This window comes from Myotis daubentonii, chromosome 5, assembly GCF_963259705.1.
Source record: "Myotis daubentonii chromosome 5, mMyoDau2.1, whole genome shotgun sequence".
NCBI lineage: Eukaryota > Metazoa > Chordata > Mammalia > Chiroptera > Vespertilionidae > Myotis > Myotis daubentonii.
The window spans coordinates 73719854-73733790 of NC_081844.1; the positions used below are offsets into that span (position 1 = coordinate 73719854).

Below are 13937 nucleotides of genomic sequence, written 5' to 3' on the forward strand. Positions count from 1 at the left end.
CATCTCACAGATTTTCAGTCCATGGCTTAAGAGAACCATAGTAGTTGGCCGCTTCTGAAAAGAAGGACCTATTCACAAGAATCCAAAAGGGGCAAGATAAAGTACTTACCTCCCCTATTTTGTAGAGAGAACAAAGAGAATGAGAGCTAGAGGTGGGTTACAGAGAGAAAGAATGGGCAGTTTTAAAATGTTTCAAATAATGTTAAATTGTGATTTGAATAAGTGTAATTGAAATTATTTTAAATATGAAGGATATTTACCAGTGACAGGTCCTGAGCCATTTATGCCATCTACTTCTCTATATTAGAAAAGGGTTTAGTATAGAACCTAGGATAGTTATTTGCACATAGTAAGCATTCAGTATGCATTGTGGAATTCATTTGAATTGTGCATCTACATTTTAAAGAGGAGAATCTCTTAGGGACAGTGGCCTCCCCTTTTTGTCGTTCCTGTGACCCTTCATGTGTAGCTATTTTAATAATAAACCTGATCTTGTTTGGGATTACTTGTTTCAGAGTTGCCGGCCTTCTGATGCTTCTGCTACCAGATCTCGAGCTCTGGCCATTGGACCGTCTTCACAATCCCACCAAGAGAAAACCACAGACTCTGGGACCACTGAAGGCATGTCTCCCTGTTCTGACTCCTTGCACTCATCAAATATAACCATATCACAGGGATCTCATACTGACAGTAGATATACAGAAATTCCCTAAATTTCTTTGGTGGTATTAAAGAGGTTAAATCAGAGATATTACTAATATCCAGCATACTTTATCTCCAAGGAAAAGCCAACAGTTGGTTAAACCCAAAGAAGAGCCTTTTTACCCACATTATGTAGTTCTTGGTAAGTGAGAACTTACCAAGCCCTCTTAATAAAAAAGTTTGTCCTTAGCCCTACTTTTTCTCAAATACCTACAGGCATATGGCAGCTGGTACCTCCATCACTGTTTAAAGGCTCACATATCAGTCAGGGAAACGAGGCTGAGAAAAGAGAGGAGCCTTGGGACCACACTGAAAACACTGAAGAGGAGCCGGTCTCTGGCAGCTCAGGAAGCTGGGACCAGTCAAGCCAGCCAGTGGTTGAGAATGAGAACGTTAAATGTTTTGACAGATGCACTGGCCACTTGGCTGAGCACACACAGTGTGGGAAGCCACAGGAAAGTACTGGGAGAGGATGTGATTTTCACGAAGCTGCCCAGGGTAGGGGGGACACATCTAGGCACTTTCTGCCTGCCTCAGCAGATGCCAAAGGTATCCAGAACAGTGGGGGCACTGTGCACTACTTCTGGGGTATTCCATTTTGCCCAGCTGGAATAGACCCTAACCAGTATACCAGGGTCATTCTCTGCCAGTTGGAGGTTTATCAAAAGAGCCTGAAAATGGCTCAGAGGCAGCTCTTTAAAAAAAAAGGATTTGGGGAACCAGTGTTACCTAGACCTCCTTCTCTGATCCAGAATGAATGTGGCCAAGGAAATCAGGCTAGTGAAAAAAATGAAGGCATCTCAGAAGATACGGCAGATGAAGACAAAGAGGAGGAGAGGCAAGAGTCTAGGGCATCTGTCTGGCACTCAGAAACCAAGGATTTCCAAGAAAGTCCAATTAAAAGCTTGAAAGAGAAACTTTTGTTGAAGGAAGAACCAGCAACCAGTCATGGTCAGGTAAGGGTCAGTGATACTGTGATTAAGGATGATTTATTCCCAGATTTAAATAAAGATTTTAGCTATGCTTTTTGTGTTTTTCCCCCTTTATTTTTTTTCTCTTTTCCCCTCCTTTATTTTTAATGAAACACATGCCTATTATAGAAAATTAGGAAAGGACAAAAGAGTGCAAAGAAGAAAAAGTTACCCATAATCCCAGCACCTAGAGAGGTATATTTCTGTGCATATAAAAATATTTTTTTCTGTTTATTTTTTCAACAAAATGGAAACTTTTTTGTATAAGCTTTGTTCCTTTTCACCACTTAATAGTTTACCTTAGATCTTTTTTTATTTATTAACTATACTGGAAAACATTTTATAATATGAATGTACCATCATTTATTTTATGTGTCTTAAAATTTACATTAGTTTTGAAAAGTTTAGTTTTTGAATGGGTAACAGTGTTCACATGGCTCACAATTTAAAAAGATATAAATGAACTGTCTGTACTCTGTCCCTATCCCCAGCCAATCAGTTTCCTCCCTGGAGTCAACCTTTATGACTAGTTTTCTAGTGTGTCCTTTCAAGAGATTTTATGTAGTATTAGTATAAGCACCTTCCTTTACCCAGGTCATGGTATACTCTACACATTATTCTGCATCGTGCTTCTTTCATTTAATATCTCTATGAGATCATTCCATAACAGTACATATGAGAGTTTCTCTCTTTTTTGGATGTGTAATACACCATGTATAGATGAGTTTTATTTTATCCAACTAGGGGCCTGGTGCACGAAATTCGTGCATTGGGTGTGTGTGTGGGGGGGGGAGTGTCCCTCAGCCCAGCCTGCCCCCTCTCACATACTGGGAGCCCTCAGGCGTTGACCCCCATCACCCTCCAATCGCAGGATCGGCCCCTTGCCCAGGCCTGACGCCTCCGCCAGAGGTGTCAGGCCTGCGCAGGGGACCCTCATTTCCCCCCATCACTGGTTCTGCCCCCAGCCCAGGCCTGATGCCTCGGCCAGAGGCGTAGACCCCCATCACCCTCCAATCGCCTGATCGGCCCCTTGCCCAGGCCTGACGCCTCCGCCAGAGGTGTCAGGCTTGGACAGGGGACCCCCATCTCCCCCTTATCACTGGCTTTGGCCCCCGCCCAGGCCTGAGGCCTCTGGCCCAGGAATCATGCCTGGGCAGGGGACCCCCATCTCCCTCTGATCGCTTGCTCCACCCCCCGCCCAAGCCTGACGCCTCTGACCCAGGCTTCAGGCCTGGGCAAGGGGACCATCATATCCCTCCAATCCCCGGCTCCGCCCCCCACCCAGGCCTGATGCCTCGGCCAGAGGAGTTGACCCTCATCACCCTCCGATCACCAATCACCGGATCAGCCCCTTGACCAGGCCTGAGGCCTCCGGCAGAGGTGTCAGGCCTGGGCAGGGGACCCCCAGCTCCCTGTGGTTGCAGGCTCCGCCCCTGCCCAGGCCTAACACCTCTGGCCTAGGCGTCCGGCCCGGGCAGCGGGGACCCGCAGCTGCAGCGGCTCCGCGATCGTGGGCTCCGCTTTAGGCCCAGGCAAGGGACCCCTAGCTCCCGGGACTGCCAGCTTCAACCGTGCCCAGCTCCCATTGCTGGCTCCACCCCTACTTCCTGCTATCACTGGCCAGGGCGGAAAAGTTGCCTGATTCTCCTTGGCAGGGGGCTTCTTCCTGCTTTCCCTTTCGCCTCCCTGCATTGTGCCTACATATGCAAATTAACCGCCATCTTGTTGGCAGTTAACTGCTGATCTTAGTTGGCAGTTAATTTGCATATAGCCCTGATTAGCCAATGAAAAGGGTATCGTCGTATGCCAATTACCATTTTTCTCTTTTATTAGATAGGATGCTGCTGTTGGTGGACATTTAGGTTGTTACTAGTATTTTACTACTACTGCAGTGATTTCTGTTGTACAGAAGATGTTTCATTCACATGGGAGATATTTGTACAATAATTTGTAGATATAATTGGTGAGTCAAAATATGTATGCATTTACAGTTTTGTTAGCTATTGTCAAATTGCTTATTGATAGGGGTTGTATAAATTTACACTAATTGCAATGTATGAGTACAAGCTTCCCCATACCCATACCAATACAGTGTTATTAGGACCTCTTGATCTTTGTTAATCTGAGAGATGAAAAATATTACCTCAATGCAGTGGTAATTTTCATTTTTGTTACTATGTGTATAGTTGAGACTCATTTGTATTTCTTTTTCTGTGTTTAGATCTTACAGGCATTTTTCTTTAATATTAGCTTTAATTGAAGTTCTTTTACTTCATGACCAGGCCACAAAATACTACAAATATTATTAATTGGTACTATTTGGATATAACAAATAAAATCAAGCTATCTTAATTAAAAAAAGACTTTATCATAAGGAAACATGGTGCCTCATAAATTTTAAAACAGGATGGTAACCAAGCCTGGAGAAGATACCGAGTCTAGAAAATCATTTGACCATCTTTTTCTTAGTGGTTTATAGGCATTCTTTATGTATTAGGGTGATAAGAAACACATGTAGTTTTCCAGTTTATGTCCCCCCCCCCCACCACACACACATAATACATAATGGTCTATTTCCAATTTTTCATGTGGTAATTTTCTATAATTTACTGAAAACAGTCCCTTTTTTGGGGACATTTAGGCTGCCTTTTTAGTTTTTTTTTCTGACATACCTAGATTGTATTATATATGAAAGCTTATATTCAGTTTTGTTCTCTGAATATTATAAAAGCAGTTATATGATTTTAAACTCTTTATACACTATAAATAGAAATTTTTGACTATATTGTTCCTTGTTGCTATTTCTGTTTTTAGTTTTGTTTTGCTGTTACCCTATTTGTTCTGTCTCTTATGATAAGGTTCTAGAAATGGTAGTTATGAGAAATTTTATAGCATACTGCACAGAGTATGGATTTGAAGTTTGAATTTTGACATTTTTGTTTTAGTAACTGTACCTTTGAGCAAACCATTTAACCCTCTGAATCTGTTTTTTACATCTGTAACATGGGAATAGCAAGTCATTAGCTTAATGATTAAAGTGAATTGTGTAAAGTGCCTAGTATAATGCTTAGGACATTTGGTAAATGGTAGTTCTCTCTAAGGGACTGGACGGTCATTCACTGAGAGTACCTTCTGGGAATCACTCTTGCCTAGCATTTTCTTCATCCACATTATGGAAAAATTGCTGTATATGAAGAGAAAGCTTTTTTCCTAAAAGTACTTTTAGTGACTTGACTCTTTTTCAAATGAAAGGTTATGTTTATCATAACATGTTTCGTTTCCTAGTTTTTTTGCAGTTTAGAGATGCTTCCCCTTAAAAGAATAAACTATGCAATGATTTATTGTAACTCAAGTTGTTAGACTTGTCAAGTTCTGAGGTTTGAAACAGTGTCTTGGGAATAGCATGGACGTGGTCAGACCTTAGTGGCTAGCTTTAATAGATTGAAGTTCTTTTACTTCATGAACAGGCTACAAAATACTACAAATATTATTAATTGGTACTATTTGGTTATAACAAATAAAATCAAGCTATCTTAATTAAAAAAAAAGACTTTATCATAAGGAAACATGGTGCCTCATAAATTTTAAAACAGGATGGTAACCAAGCCTGGAGAAGATACTGAGTCTAGAAAATCATTGGTAATTTTTCTGTATCTCAGTGCTATATTGTATCTACTTCATTTCCCCCCTGCAGACTGTCTTCCTTTGCTTCTGTCTTTCACATGGTAGGTGGAAAATACTGATCCTGTATAGTTCTCAGACTTAAATACAGATTACAGGAGATTTACTTTCTTTCAGTTCAATTTCAAATTTCTAGGAAAGGAACTTATGGCCCATTTGATGTTAATAGCTCTCACCAGTACAGTTGGCTGTGGCCTGAAGTGGGTATGTGTCACATTGTACAAATGGCTATGATACTATAATGCAGTGATTGGGGTGAGGGGCAGTCTTCGGTGAAAAGAAACCAGGCAGACAATCTAGTGAGTATCCAGTGCAGTCATTAACATTAATTTTAGAGATCACTTAGGACTATTGAAAAATGTTCAAAAATTTTTAGAATAAGGTTGAAAGCCTCCACAATCCTACCATCTAGTGATGTATTCCTTCTTTTTTTCTGTACCTGTTTTTTGTATGGTTAAGATAATATTTTTGTATTTTAAAGTTAACATGTAAACATTTTCTTATGTTAAAATTATAGATTTCATTTTTAATGATTAATATTCTGGCTTATGAATTTTTAAACTATTATTCTATTGCTGGATATTTTGATTGTGATAAACATCTTTCTGAATAAAAATTTTCTTTATTTAAAATTAGAGTCCTTAGGGATAGGGAACCAGAAAAATGTTGGATTAAAGAGTTATGAACATAAAGGTTTGCTATTTGTTGCCAGATTGATTTTCAGAAAGGCTGCTCAAATTTATACTCCTTCCTTCCAGCTGTGTATCAGAATACCTACATCATTGCAGCCTTGCCAACATAGAATAGCATCTTTAAAAAACAGCAATAAACTTACTAATTATATAGGCAAACAATGAAAGTGTTAAGATTGTAATTTCACCTCTTGTCTTGGTCTTTGGCTTTTAGGAATTGTGGGTTGAACGAATTTATATTTTTGTTAAATATTTTCTATTGATTTTGGTTTTGCTGGAGTTGCCCACATTTGAGACTACTTGGTTGATAGAGATAGCAAGATAGTCCCAGAAATAGGGATTCAGAAAAATATTCACCCTGAGGCAGATTGCTTACTTTATATGAAGGCTATAAAAGCTTTAAAGTCAGATGTTAACTGGTTTCTGGCATCACTGAGATAATGGGGAAATCGTTAATGAAGATGGAGTGATTATCTTGATGACCATTCAGCAGGGAAGTGGGGGGTAGTATATTAATGTGATCACTATTTTTCAATGTCTGATCTTTAATTTTTCAGTTCAGATACTGGAATTTGTTTCCCAGAAATGATCACATTGTATGTGGGTATGAGAACTGACTTGACTAACCAAACTTCAAGCTGACATGAGCACCAAATGACAGTTTGTTAATTTATTATGGAAGAGAGACATTTTTAGTGATTGGAATACTCGGGTCCATCATCTACTGTATCTCCTTCTAGGATGAGGTATATGGAAAGCTGAAATAGTAATCAGAAAATGGAAATTTTAAGAGATGATTCAACTAGTCTGTGGAAAGACTTGATATACTACCAGTGCCTGACAACAGAGAATATTTCTATGGTGACCAGATGATATGTCTATTCACTTTCACTTCTCAGGCCATGATGTTGATGACACTGCTTGAATCTGGATCTTTGAATTTTATTTTGTAGATTTTTTTGTAAACTATCCTTTTCCCATTAATGTATTTCTTTAGGCAGAGAGCTATGTCTTGATTAGGCCACAGTTTCCTTAGTTAAAGTTACATTGCTATCATGCTTCCCTGTTGAAATTTACCTTGATGAAATTTGGGTATTTTGTTTGCTTGTTTTACTGTGTTGTTTTCATATTCTGGAAGAGCCTCACTTTACCCCTATCTTCAAATTACTGCTATTGAGGTATAAGTTTAGAAATTAAAAATGATTTATTGAAATGAAGACATTCTTGGGATATGTTGAAATGGTTGGGAAGAAGATCATTTGAGTAAATAATATAACAGTACTGGTTAGAGCATGTATTTTGGAGTTAAACAGGTCCAAGTGCCATTTTTGACCAAGTCTGTGAATTTGGGCAAATTATTTAACCTGTCAAAGTTGCATTTCCCTCACTTAAAAAATAATCTTAATTATTTCCTCAAAAGTTTCTTGTTAGAACTAAAGTAGATAATGCATATAAGTGATTATCATAGGCCTGGCATAAATAGGTGCACGACATATTTTTTTTAAAACTTACTCTGGGAAAGGTAGAGATGCTTTAGCCTAAGGCAGAAGTGGAGGTATCCTATAACTTCTTAGTGCTTTGATTGCTTCTGAAGCCTAAGGCTTAGTCAACAAATCATTCTAAGAAGGTAAAATTCTATTAAACGTACACTAGGTGTCAGTATTTACCTTTTAAAAAAGCATTTTTAAAAAATTGCTTTGGGAGAGGGAGAGGGAGATGGAGAGGGAGAGGGAGAGGGAGGGAAGAGGGAGAGGGAGGGGGGGGGGAGAGAGAGAGAGAGAGAGAGAGAGAGAGAGAGAAACATCAATGTTGAGAGAGAACCATTGATTGGCTGCCTCTTGCATGTCCCATACTGAGGATCAAGCCCACAACCCAGGTATGTGCCCTTGACTGGGCATGTGCCCTTGATGGGAATTGAACCTGGGACCCTTAGGTCTACAGGCTAATGTTCTATCCACTGAGCAAAATGGGCTAAGGCAGTATTTACCTTTTTTGGGATTTCAGGAATGAAACTGGTTTTTCTCTACTGAGCTCAAACAAATAGGTGACATATTTATTGCTGTTGCATTTTAGTACTTCTGACAGCTTTGTTCAACCTTTATTTTTCATAATGGCTACATTGCTGATCACAGCTTTATCTTCCCTTTGACTGAAGGGATTCCTGTTTTTTAGTACATTTCATCATTTTTCTGAGTAGTAGAGAGATGGCTAACTTGTTTAGGTTATTGATACCCTCTAGGAGACCCTCTAAACTTCAGCCAATAGTTTTACATCTATTGGAAGAAGCCTTACAGTTAGGGACACTTCCTCAGAAGCCCACCTAAGTTAGCAGTAGCTGCTTTTTCTGTGCTCTTCTGTGCACCTATATTTAATGAGTAGACAGTTGCGACAACTACCATTAATCAAAGAATAGTCTTTTTCTTATCCAGTCCCTATCTGTTATATTTCATTAAAAAAACCCAGATCTTTTATTTTTATTTATTTTGTTAGTCCTCACCCGAGGATATTTTTCCATTAATTTTTAGAGAAAGTGAAGAGAAAGGGGGAGACAGAGAAACATTGATGTTAGAGAAACACTTCGATTGGTTGCTTCCCACACGAGCTCTGACCAGGGCCTGGGCTGGAGATGAGCCTGCAGCCAAGGTCCATGCCCTTGACTGGAATTGAACCCAGGGCCCTTTGGTCCACAGGCCAACGCTCTATCCACTGAGCCAAATTGGCTAGGGCTGTTATATTTCTTAAAAGATATCCCTGTAGCCAGATACCAAAACTATAGTGGCAGATTTATAGTAAAAGGAATCTTTATAACCTTCCTTTTGGAATGTTCTATGTTATAAGTCTGTTGTGCCCGGAGAGATGTCTTTCATGGATTGCAGTGTTTTTCCCAACTCAGTATTTCCACTGAAAACTGGACTTTTCTCTATATCTCTTCCTCCCACAACAAAAGCTTTATTACTGCTTTACTGAAATCATAATTTGACTCACCAATTAATATTTATGTCTTGTATTTACAAAGTGCATCACATATCTTGTTTAATTCTCTCTCTTTTTTTCCTTTTGTCCTTTTTATTTATTTATTTTTTAAAATTAAATCTTTATTGTTCAGATTTTTACAGTTGTTCCTCTTTTTTCCCCCCATAGCTCCCCTCCACCCAGTTCCCACCCCACCCTCTGCCCTTACGCCCCCACCCACTGTCCTCATCCATAGATGTATGATTTTTGTCCAGTCTCTTCCCGCACCCCCCACACCACCACCCCCCAGAATAGTCAGTCCACTCCCTTTCTATGCTCCTGATTCTATTATATTCACCAGTTGATTCTGTTCATCAGATTATTTATTCACTTGATTTTTAGATTCACTTGTTGATAGATGTGTATTTGTTGTTCATAATTTGTATCTTTACCTTTTTCTTCTTCCTCTTCTTAAAGAATACCTTTCAGCATTTCATATAATACTGGTTTGGTGGTGATGAACTCCGTTAGCTTTTTCTTATCTGTGAAGCTCTTTATCCGACCTTCAATTCTGAATGATAGCTTTGCTGGGTAAAGTAATCTTGGTTGTAGGTTCTTGGTATTCATCACTTTGAATATTTCTTGCCACTCCCTTCTGGCCTGCATAGTTTCTGTTGAGAAATCAGCTGACAGTCGTATGGGTACTCCCTTGTAGGTAACTGACTGTGTTTCTCTTACTGCTTTTAAGATTCTCTCTTTGTCTTTTGCTCTTGGCGTTTTAATTATGATGTGTCTTGGTGTGGTCCTCTTTTGGATTCCTTTTGTTTGGGGTTCTCTGCGCTTCCTGGGCTTGTAAGTCTATTTCTTTCACCAGGTAGGGGAAGTGTTCTGTCATTATTTCTTCAAATAGGTTTTCAATATCTTGCTCTCTCTCTTCTTCTGGCACCCCTATAATTCTGATGTTGGTATGCTTGAAGCTGTCCCAGAGGCTCCTTACACTATCTTCATATTTTTGGATTCTTTTTTCTTTTCGTTTTTCCAGTTGGGTGTTTTTTGCTTCTTCGTATTTCAAATCTTTGACGTGATTCTTGTGATCCTCTAGTCTGCTGTTGGGAGTCTGTATAATATTCTTTATTTCAGTCAGTGTATGCTTAGTTTCTAGTTGGTCCTTTTTCATAACCTCGACGGTCTCACTAGATTTATTGATGGTCTCATTAAATTTATCGGCAGTTTCTAGAAAATTCTTGAAAAACCTTAAAAGTGTGGTTTTGAACTCTATATCCAGTCGTTTGCTTTCCTCCATTTCTGTCATTTGTGACCTGTTTCTTTGTCTCCGCATTTTGGCTGCTTCCCTGTGTTGATAGAGTGGCTTTCTGTGCTAGGTATCCTATAGGGCCCAGTGGCTCAGCCTCCCCAATTACCTGAGGTGGACACTCTTGGTGCACCCCTTTGTGGGCTTTGTGCACAGTCTTGTTGTAATTAAGCCTTGATTGTTGTAGGTATCACTAGGAGGAATTGACCTCCAGGCCAATTCGCTGTGAGAATCAGCTTTGTCTGCAGTGGGAGAACTTCTGTGCTGGAGACACCCTTCTGGGGCAAGACTTGCTTCAGTAGGGCTTTGGTGCTCACTGAGTTTGCTCCCTGAGTGTGTCCCTTATGGATCTGAGGCGTTGTAATCTGGATGGTCCCACTCTGACCACTGGGTACACTGGCACTTGGATCTCTAAGGAGGTGCTAATTTAGCATCTGCCTGAGATTACCCAGCAGGAGCTATGGAGAGATCTGCAGATTCCTCTTCTTTGTTTGGGATTTAGAGGTGCCTAGATGAGGCCCAGCTTTGAAGCAATGCAAGCTTCTGTGGGGCCTTGGGCCTTCTTTTGGTTGTTCTGGGTCTCTCTGACCCAGCTGCAGTTTGTTAGGTAATTTCAGATTGCTAAGGGCCAGGGCATTCATATGCAAAAGCCTCTGCGCACAGCTTGGGTAGGGCAGGGTCTCAGGGAATCAACAGGGCTGATCCTCAGCCCTGCCCTAAGAGGCCCTGCATCTCAGTGTCCCGGTAATCGCTGCAAGCACCTTTGAGAGAATGCCGCCCTCAAGTTCTGCCCACTGCCAGACAGTCCAGTTTCTCCCCGTATGAGTTTGGGTCCCCAGAGACTCGCCCGGAACTGGAGTTCAGAGCAGTCGGAAGCTTGTGTCTCCCTCCCGATTGAAAAAAACAACCACGTCCTCAGTTGCCAGCCCTTTCCATGTGCGCCTCCGTACCTCTGCACTTTACTTCCGCACCTCCTCTGAGTCTCAGTGTGTTTTTCTCTTTCCTTCTAGTTGTAGAATTTCCACTCACTCAGCCTTCCTGTGGTTCTGGACAATGTCTGTTTTGTCTTTTAGTTGTATTTTTGAAATGGTTGTGCGAGGCAGCAATTTTCGGGGTTTACCTATGCCGCCATCTTGGTTTCTCCCCTTGTTTAATTCTCATAGCACTCTGTGAGGCAGTTGTTGTTTTTAAATATATTGTTATTGATTTCAGAGAGGAAGGGAGAGGGAAAGACAGATTGAAACATCAATGATGAGATAGAATTATTGATTGGCTGCCTCTTGCACGCTCCCTACTGGGGATCAAACCTGCAACCCAGGCATGTGCCCTTGTCGTGAATCGAGCCTGGGACCCTTCAGTCTGCAGGCCAATGCTCTGTCCACTGAGCCAAACCAGCTATGACTAGGAAATTTTTTTAAAAAATAAATCTTTATTGGTTTTAGAGAGGAAGGGAGAGGGAGAGATAGAAACATCAATGATGAGAGAGAATAATTGATCAGCTGTCTCCTATACGCCCCCTAGTGGGGATCGAGCTGCAACCCGGGCATGTGCCCTTGGCCGGAATCGAACCTGGGATTCCCTAGTCCGCAGGCTGACACTCTATCCACTGAGCCAAAACCGGCTAGGGCTAGCTAAGCAATTGTTAATACTCATTTTAAGATGAGGAAACAGCCAGGCTGGTGTTGCTCAGTGATTGAGCATCAACCTATGAATCAGGAGGTCATAGTTCGATTCGATTTCCGGTCAGAGTACTTGCCCAAGTTGCAGTTTCAGTCCACAGAAGGGCGCGTGCAGGAGGCAGCTGATCAATAATTCTCTCATCATTGATGTTTCTACCTCTTCTCCCTTCCTCTCTGAAATCAATTAAAAAAAATATCTCTATATATAAAAGGCTAAGTATCCCTCCAACCATCCGACCGGTAGCTATGACATGCACTGACCACCAGGAGGCAGATGCTCAATGCAGGAGCTGCCATGACACACACTGGCCATTTAAAAAGAAACGGCACCGCGGATCTAGTGCTGACAAACCAACACTCAGCTTCCCCCAAGTGGAACACAGGCCCCACCACCACCCAGGAGAGACACCCCACCAAATCACAGCCGGTGCTGCCGAGACGCCATGGTGCAAAATGTCCACAGCCCAGCCCAGCCCAGCCCAGAAACAGTGGCTGTAAGCTCTGGGTAATGATGTCATGTAGCAACTCCTGGCTTCCTCTTCCTAGCGACTAGCATCTCTCAAGTTTCTTCAGCCCAGGAACATGACTTGCTTTATAGCCAGGTGGAAACATTTTACACTTTAGCCAAATGTGAAGGATTTTCCTGTGCCTCATCTCATTTGATCCTCACAGAAGTCTTGGAGTAGGTAGGAGACTTGGTAGAATCTTATTTTCTTTTAATTTGTCAGAAAACAGAGATTTAAAAAGTTTAGAAACTTGACCTGACTAAAAAGCGTAAGAAATGGTGGAACTGGAAAATTACTTCAGGTTTTCTTACTGCGCAGAATATAGTCAAATGCTGCCACAGTTAAATATTTTACCCTTTGTTCTCCCTGCGTGATCTACGATAATAATCTGCTTTGTATTGGTATTTACTGCTATGTTGCTGACAATTACTTGAAAGAGAAGTTGGGGTGCTTCACTGGACTGGAGAAAGTTTAGCTAAACCAGAAAGCAGGTCTAATTAAGCATGTTTATTCTATATATATGTGGCTAAGTTGACTCACGCATGCACGGTACCTATAAAGCTCTCGCGCCAATCTCACGTGTGTGTTTCAGTCTGTCATTGTTGATTGTGAATTTGGTTGACTCTTCTATTATACAGAAAGGGCAAATAGCAATATTAAAATATTTCTTCTAATTGATTTCCTTTCAATGTGCATGAATCTGTGCACCGGGACCGCCTTTGCCTTGCCCCCCAGCCATGATCAGAGAATCAGGTGCCTTTTCCGCCCTGGCCAGTGATAGCAGGAAGTAGGGGTGGAGCCAGCGATGGGAGCTGGGCACGGTCGAAGCTGGCAGTCCCGGGAGCTAGGGGTCCCTTGCCTGGGCCTAAAGCGAAGCCCACGATCTCAGGGCCACTGCAGCTGTGGGTCCCCGCTGCCCGGGCCGGACGCCTAGGCCAGAGGCGTCAGGCCTGGGCAAGGGGCCGATCCTGTGATTGGATGGTGATGTGTGATGGGGGTCAACGCCTGAGGGCTCCCAGTATGTGAGAGGGGGTAGGCTGGGCTGAGGGACACTCCCCCCCCCACACACACCCAGTGCACGAATTTCGTGCACCGGGCCCCTAGTATATATATAAAAGATGAAGAAACAAAGTCAGATGTGACTTACTCAAGATTACGAAGTTAACAGGTGATTCACCCATAATTTAAATCTCAGTCTTTTGTCTCCAAAAGATAATGTTCTTTTTACTGAAACTTACTGATAATGTAATGTTATTGTTAACTGCTGAGTGATAATGTTGAACAATGAGTTGTTGTTTTACAGGAAGAGAAACTAGTTCATCTGTGCCTGTATATTTAGGATGTTATGTATTTCTTTGCAGTCTTCCCAAGGTCTATTTGCTGAGGAAACTTCTGAAGAAGGAAACTCTGACCCTGCGTCACAAAGGTAAGTTTATATGTTA

The 13937-nt window shown here is 41.4% G+C and overlaps 1 protein-coding gene across 7 annotated transcripts in view; it reads left to right on the top strand.

Moving 5' to 3' along the window:
* Window positions 1–13937, top strand: part of UIMC1 (ubiquitin interaction motif containing 1) — a 76229-nt gene that overhangs the window by 18209 nt on the left and 44083 nt on the right. For 6 of the 7 annotated variants that reach the window (XM_059698208.1, XM_059698212.1, XM_059698206.1 and 3 more), the window contains 3 exons: window positions 516–621; window positions 919–1658; window positions 13857–13921. In XM_059698208.1, the coding sequence (XP_059554191.1) occupies window positions 516–621; window positions 919–1658; window positions 13857–13921 (911 nt within the window). Of the gene's footprint in view, window positions 1–515; window positions 622–912; window positions 1659–13856; window positions 13922–13937 lie in introns of all 7 variants that reach the window. The other variant, XM_059698207.1, reaches the window with a different exon arrangement.